The sequence below is a fragment of the Hyperoodon ampullatus genome, assembly GCF_949752795.1.
Source record: "Hyperoodon ampullatus genome assembly, chromosome: 4".
Lineage (NCBI taxonomy): Eukaryota > Metazoa > Chordata > Mammalia > Artiodactyla > Ziphiidae > Hyperoodon > Hyperoodon ampullatus.
This window is the reverse complement of record NC_136917.1, coordinates 50,756,104-50,764,185: the sequence shown is the minus strand read 5'-3', so window position 1 is coordinate 50,764,185 and position 8,082 is coordinate 50,756,104. Positions and strand designations below refer to the sequence as shown.

Here is an 8,082-nt window from a genome sequence, read left to right as displayed (position 1 = left end):
ATGGGGAGCTCTACATCACTGCTACTCACCTCAGTAACTAGTAGGGAGTGGCCTCTGCTGGGGGATAATTAAGGCTGAATGCAGAGGCTTCTCCACTGCATAGTTGAGAAAATGTAGCTTTTTTGGTTTCCTCAATGATTCATAGCCTCTTTGAAAAAGTCGTGTCTCACCTGAAATCTACATTGTGAGATATATGGAAAATCTTAAGACTAAACTCCGTTTCACCAGACAGGCAGCATTTCAAAATCATATGCCTGTGTACCTAGACCAGTGCCAGGCACAATAGATGCTCAGTTAAATCCCAAGGGACCCTAAAGGAATTATTTCAGTCAGTGAAAGGTGATGGGCAACATGTTTCTGGACTGAGAGTTTTCCAACTCTTTCTTAAAATGCTCGTCTAGTCCTCATGGGATTACATGTATTCATGATCTATCATGTCCTGTCACTTAATATCTGCAATCACATTTCCTGAGACAGAGTCCTCAGAATGTGAGGAAGATGGGGAAGGAAAAAGCATGAAGGAGACCCTGTCCAAAATTACAGGATTGCTGTATTTTGTAAAACTTGGTTTATTCTGAGTTTGCCTCCATCCTCCGTCCCCAGTATAATCAAACGTGCCTTTGAGGAAAAAGCATATGGGAGCAACAGGAAGTGTTTAGATGCATTTTATTCAACAATCAGGCCAGCCACCCCATCGTAGTGTTCTTATGGGATTTCAGAACCTTGGTTTTCGGCAAGGCCCAGATTTTTGAATGAGGACAGGAATCTGGCGTTTCCTATAGAAGAGATTGGGGGGAAAAAATCAGCTTAAACTTTGCTGATAAAACGTGACAACGTGAGAAAAACAAGGAAAAAAGATCAGCTTTATTTAAAATAGAGAGGTTTGAGATTCATTTCCATTTCTATTTCTCTTATTCATTTACTCATTCACTTATTCATTAACTCCTCAAATATTGATTGAGAACTATAACATACATTAAGGATACAACAAAAGGGAAAAATGTCCATCCTTACAGAGTTTACAGATCTAGCAGGGCATTATAAAAAGCTTCTGAAATTAATCTTTAATCCATTGTTGCTTCTTTTCCTTCTGACATCATTGTCCTAGCTACCAGGTTTCCATCTTAGCTGGTGCCTGGGCTACTTCAGGACCTTCTAATTGATTGATCCTTTGCCTTAGAACTCTGGGGATTCTCATCTGTGAGATCTTGCAAAAGGAAATTATATCCTTATCCCATATGATAGCTGCTTTAGTTAGCATCTAGACAGAGCCCACGGATTGGCTTATTTTCCATAGCTGTGCTGTCCACTATCCCATATAACTATTTAAATTTAAATCAGTTAAAGTTAAGTAATATTAAAAATGCAGGATTTCATTTATAGTAGCCACATTTTAAGTGCTGGTACCATGGCTAGAGGCCTCCGTATTGGACAGCATTTCTGTCATTGCAGAAAGTTCTACAGGAGAATACTAGTCTATAGAGAAGAATTTGCCAGTATAGATTTTCTAAGAAGACATACAGGAATTAGAAAAAAAGTTCTTACTGAATATATCTGCTAAGCACTTAATGATCAAGGAGATGCAAGCCCTTGTTTGTCTACCCATCTCAAAGCTCAACAACTAAGGTCAGAGCCTGGCTCTAGTTAACCATACAGTGTATTTGTTTGGGGCTTTTAATGGGCAGTAGAGACAAAGGCAAAATGGTATACTTGAAAATATGTTGCATTTGAAAAAGACACATTTTCTCAGACCTGTTTTCTTATCGGAGAAATATAGGAAGAGAAGTTACATTTTCTGGCATTCAAATGTTGCTCCCATATTTACAGAATTTTAAAAGAATAGAAAGAGCAGGTAGGACTGGTAGGTTTTAAAGTCTAAGGAAACCGGGTGTCCCAGCTCTATGCTCATATTTTCCCAATGGTTCACTCTAAATACTGGGCCTTTTGATCTCGGCACTTGGAAATTGACCAAGTCTCAAGGCTGTTGTGTTGCTTTCTCCTCCCCTTGGATGGAAATATGATGTTTGACCTTAACGTCAAGAACATAGGCCATGAGAAAATTAACAAGTGGTTTCAAGTTCCTTTTAAAAAGTGGTTTCAAGTTCCTTTTACAAGTCTTTAATGTGGAAATTCTTTTGAAAAAGCAGAACATCCGATGTTTTGGGCCTGAAACTTCAGAATATTAGATGTTTCTCCCTGGGGACCTATTTCCACAATTCTTGTTAAATACTGAGAATTTTCTGAAACTACTTAAAGCAGACCAAGAAGAGGGTGCATGGTACAAGGAATTAGAGATGTGGAATGCATGCAGTCATTTGAACCTAAATCAAAGTCTTAATACCACATCAGTTCCAAAATAACAGAGTTTTCTGGGTCGCTTGTGGGATCTCTTTTTTTGTTTTGATCATTCTACACCTTTATTTAACCTGGAGCGCTCTTGTGATGCTATGAAAATGCAAAGTCCAGTTTAAATGACACCCTTTTCATGAATCCTTTCTTGACCCTTTCAGTAAGAAGCAATCTGTATTTCTCCTTCACTCCTGTAGCCTGTTGCTCACACCTCATTTGATGGCATTTGTAACAGGTTACAAGAAGCTACCTTATTTGTGCTATTTTCTTTCAGTTATATCCACTAGGAAAGCAGAGGAGACTAGCACAATGCTTGGCACATAAGTGTTCAGCAGCTGAGTAAGACAGAAAATCTGTGGTGAATTTATTTCTCGGAGTCCCTGAGTCTAATTCCCATCACCTACCCACCTACAATCAGTTCAGAAACTCCACTGAGGCTAGGTCTCACATCCATAAGTGATTGTGTTCACTAAAGTATTACATAAAGTGTTACAAAAATATGTTTTTGGTCACCTAATTTATATAATTCATATTTGCAAAGTTCAGGGCTTTAGTGAATACAATCATTGCTATCACCAAGAATGGTTTTTTAAGTATAATGGTATTTTGGGTATGTGGGCTTTAAAAAATCCAGACTATTTCTTGTTCGCTATAAAAGGTTGGGTTTTTATCATAGAAGTGATTTTTTTAAAATTAATTGAAAGAAACATTCAAACGCTTTCCTTCCTCTAGCCCATTGTCCTTTCTTTAACACCTTTTATACAGCACCATGTTATTATTAATTCCTTTCTCACTTTTGTTCAGTTTTTTCTTCATCTTGAAATACCTCTCTTTCCTTCTTTATGTCCTAGGGAAAACCTCAAACTTTTCCAAATCCTAGCAGGCACAGTTAGTTCTTTTTAATTTTGTGCTCTCAGAGCACTTTGCTTATACTACCATTGACCACACCGTGTTAGCATTGAGTGTAAGCAAACTGGGAGACAAAACATGTTGGATTTTCTTGTGGATCTCACAAATATTTAGTCTAGTACCTGACTTTAAAGTATAGTGGAAAGAGCAAGGATTTTGTACCAGATCTGCCACTCATGGCTGGGTGATCTTGAGCAAGTTATTTAAACTAACTGAGTCTCGATTTCTTCATCGGTATAATAAGTTTAGTATTATTTACCTCATAGAGTCATTGTGAATATTAAGTGCCTCGCATAATGCTTGACATAATAAATACTACTTTCTATCATAATACACACACACACACACACACATGCACACCTCTATATATAATCATAACATATATAATAAGGAGAAAAAGAAATCAAGGATTGTTTGGAGGAAAACTAGGTATTTTGTTTCTCTCATGGTGAGATTAATGTTATTGGTATATTCTTTGAGGCTTAAAGGGATAATATATGTAAAAATTTGAAGACTTCTAGCTTAAAACATATTTTAAAAGAAATTCAGGTTTGTACTCACATATTTTCAAAACATAACATGCATTCATTAGAATAAGTAACTCCATCCGTCCCACAGACAGGTTCATAAATCCTGGGACATCCACTCACTTCATTTGTACATTTAGCCTAAAAATAGAATGAAACAGAATCATTTCCCATCATTTTTCATTCTTTGAATTTATAGCAAAGTCTCTAAAATCTCCCTGGAGTTGATCAGCTTAAAGATGGAAGCATGATTGTGATTGGGAGAGTGATACTAAGTGTTCCAAGAGGAAGAATCCAAAATTTGGAGTCAGAAAACCTGGTTTTAAATAATGCCTCTGCTATCTGCAAGCTGTGTGACATTGGTAAATCTCTTGGTGTCTCTGAACCACAGTCACTTCATTTGCAAAACAGGAATGATGTTGTTTCCCTACCTGTCTCATCATGGCGTTGTGAGGTTTGAATAAAGTGAGTGAGATAATGTTCAAATTTACAATTACTACCTGTGCTGGCTCTCTCAGGTCAGCCCCACCTTGGGGCATGTTCTTCCTTGCACATGGTAGTCCTGTCACCCTGGTCTTCTCTAAGTCAATTAAAGACACGCGGTGCCTTCTACCCTTGGGGTTTTTGCACAGCCTGTTTTCTCTACTGTCAGTAAGAACTAGTAATTATCAAATGACTTTCACAGGGCAGACACTGTCCTAAGTGCTTTTCATGTATTATTATATTTAAACTCTACGACTATCCTATGAACTTTTTATTATACTCTTCTGGTAAAGACAGTGAGGCACAAAGAGATTGAATCACCCAAGGCCACACACCTAATGATTACTGGATCCAGGATTTAAACCCAGTCAATCTAGGTCCTGAGCTTTAGCTCTTAACCACTTTACTCTCCTACTTCTCCCTTTACTAACACTCATTTATCCTTCAGGGCTGAAAATAAATCTCACTGACTTAGGGCACCTTCCCTGATTTAACTAGGCTAGGTTTCTAATGGAACCAGAACTTCTTTGTAACACATCACCAATGTAGTAATTTATTTACTTATACAGTTTTGGTTTGCCATCAGCCTTCCCACTAAATATAAATGTAACAAGAAGAGGGACACTTCTTCCTCTGGTCTCCAAATTTACTGAAATTTACATGATAAGTACAAGAAAAACTGGAAAAGTTAGATGTAGAATATTTGTCTAGAGGAAGAGCCTAGTTTATTATTATTATTGCTCATTATAAATTAGAGCTCCACCTTGTTGATGAAAAGAACTTTATGCCAACATGGTCAAACTGGCTGTAAGGAGGAAGGGCTGCTTGGAGTGATGTTTAGAAGGTTTCCACTTAAAATCCTTGTCCTACCAGATAGCCTTAGTATATATAAAAACTCCTTCACAGCAAGCATAATATGATGACAGAGAAATTGCCTGTGTATCAGTGAATTTGTCCTTCAACATAAGTGCCTGTGGCGGAACTACAATTACTATCCTCATTTAATGGGTTAAGTCTTGCCAGCATTCATACTCCTCATATTAACTTCAGGCTAAATTGAAAGGTGAGTTAGACTGCGCTTTGGGTGGAACAGTCTTAGCCCCAGAAATAAAAATTTATAAAATTGTTTTTACCTCTCTTTCCAGGAATTTAGCTCTGGTACTACCTAGAAAACATAAATCAGACATGTCAAGTTGGGTCATGAATGGGAGAAGCCTGAGGTATTCTCATTCAGAATTTTCTGCTTCCATTTAAGTCTATGACTTCTGTGCTTCCTCTTCCACCATCCACCCCTTCTTATTACCATTTTTTTTCAAGTATGTCTCATTGGTGTCCATTCACTCCCTGCCTGCTGAAACCTCAAAAAAATAAAGCAAAAATTTGATTAGGACCAAGTATCTCAATTTGATATTTAAGACAAGTTGACCCATTTCCTTGAAAATAGAAATGATGTACTTACTGCTTCAAATGTGTCAGGCACAGAGCAAATACCTTCTGAACGCTCACTGACATTCTAGTAACAACCAGTTTGTTGATCTCACAGTGATGTAGGAAATACAAGTATCTTTATCTCAGTTTATAGATAAAGGTATGGAAAGTTTCTATAACTAGCTGTGAACACTAGCAATAACCAGGTGTTCTGATGAAAAACTAACTTTTGCATTTACATGTAAGTCTTCTTTTGTAAGTAATGTTTTAAAAAAAATGGAGCTCTTTTGATAATTTACCTTCAGTTCCCAAAGAGCTCCTTCTCTCCATTGCATTATACTGACTATTAGTTCAATTCACATTTCTTGAATTTACAGGTAGATACTTAAAATTGCCATGCTGCATTCTCTAGAAAATAGCAGGTCTTGCTGACATCACCATCAGGAGATGGTGATTGTGGGTGAGCTCACTGCAGGGAAGGAGAACTAATCTGATAGTATCCAGAGGAAGAAATTTTGGTGAGATTTGATTTTGATACTAACAATCTCTGAGGTCATCTAAAGGAAGTAGTTCTTCCTACCTAAATGTATTGAAAAGTAGTGAAACAATTAGGGGTTTGGAGAAGAAGGCCCCTGGAATAGTCAGAACTTGATGCGGTGAGAGTCCCACTGAATTTTAGAATCTAGTTGAGTCTAAAATTTAATGAGCACGTGGTCACCACAGGCATCTATATGTATTAATTAATATGCATGAGAAGGGGAAAAGGGACCACTGCTCCCATAATTATTTAGCAAATACAACAAATAGTATTGTTCCTTTTCTTCGCAAAGTGCTGATTTGGCTGTTAGTAGGTTTCTTTGCTAGATCTGATAAAAAGTTAAAAGTGTTAACCATCTCCAAAGACAAAAAGGAAGCTGATGCCAATGCCAGGGGTTCAGATCATCTGTCAAAATTATTAAGACAGTTTGAAGATATAAACATACCATCTATTCAAGAAGAATATTTTTTCTAGAAATATTCTGTAGGTCAAAAATAAAAAATTTTAATCAAACTCTGCCCTTTATACTGGAATAACTGGAAATCATTGTTAGCTATTTATGCAATTCCATGAGAACATAAAATTTGTAAATTGGCCTTAAACATTTACAGAGTTAGAAGTGTACCATATCTCTGACAAAGAGTCAGCCTCATTACCTGGGGAAAACCATTTCATGTCTGGGCAGTTCTCACTAGTAAAATTGTTTTCCTGTGTTATGTTAAAATCCCTCTTTCTATATATAATTCTCATCCACTGATCTTATTTCATCTCACTGGGACCAAAAGATCTGTCCAAGAGTAGACTCTAAGTCTAGAAAGTAATGTGGTCAGTAAAGCAACTGGTCAAAAAGGTTTTACTTAAATCAGAAAAATATGCAAAGCCACCTACCAGATAAACTCAACAGGACCAAGGCAGTGAGAAGAAAGATGCTGGCTACCTTCATGGCTGCAGTGCTGGCTCCAGAGCTCAGTCAAAAACTGAACTCAACTTACCACTTCTCTCTAGAATCCTGGGACTGGAAGGTTCATATAGGCAGGATGGTATCCCAGTCTCCACCTACTGCCCTTTGTCACAGATCTCCTTGGTTATTGATTGACTCCATAGCATAGCCTGGACCCCAGGTTTGGGGCACAGCACCAGTGTAAGAAAGGTGAGAGGAATGCCGTGGGCCTAAAATGTGCAAGGTAAAGACTGTCAGGAAGAGATGACTAGTGGTTAGTTAGTTGGTTCTTGCCCTAACTTCCTCTGTGACTATGGAGAGGCCCTTCCTTTCTCAAGCCCTGGTTTTCTCATCTGTAAGGTGAACTCCAAGGTCCTTGTACTCTGTAGTTCTGGGTGCATGAACAGGTGTGAATATCTTAAAAAACTCCCTCCATTCTTTCTTCCTTTTCTTCAGCTTTTCCATTTTTTATTCTTTCTCTCTTTTCTCTCTTTTTCTGTCACCCATTCACAAAACCTAAAGTAGCTGAGAGAGGAACAGGGTAGAGGTAGGGAGGACTCAGTTTCCTAAGGTGTGTGTGTGCTCCGAGGTAGAGTGGGATCACCAGAGACGCTTACCAGCTCTTTGTCCTTGGACAAGTAGTTCACTTTCACTGAGCTTCAGTATATTCATCTGAGAACAGAAATAATAATAGTACCTACCTCAAAGTGTTGGTCTTTCATTCTAAAACATGCATTGTGTCTGTCATGTGTGGTTTGGGGAGACAATTCTCAATTATCTCTCATGTTTCTGCATGTCTCATGGGTAGAGACGCTGACTGCCTCTGTTTCAAACAACTTTTTCAAGAGGGTTTGTATAACAAACAGCCTTGGGGGGTGGAAGAGTGTCTCTCTCTGGAGTAAAGGGGA

General features: G+C 38.0%; 1 protein-coding gene across 1 annotated transcript; it reads right to left on the bottom strand.

Moving 5' to 3' along the window:
* Window positions 1-664: 664 nt before the first annotated feature.
* Window positions 665-7,177, bottom strand: SPINK1 (serine peptidase inhibitor Kazal type 1; the record flags this gene model as incomplete). The annotated part of the gene is made up of 4 exons (XM_079703046.1): window positions 665-776; window positions 3,820-3,926; window positions 4,217-4,443; window positions 7,123-7,177. The coding sequence occupies 4 exons, from the start codon at window positions 7,175-7,177 to the stop codon at window positions 716-718; spliced, it is 450 nt and encodes a 149-aa protein (XP_079559172.1). The 3' UTR covers window positions 665-715.
* Between the last annotated feature and the right edge of the window lie 905 nt (window positions 7,178-8,082).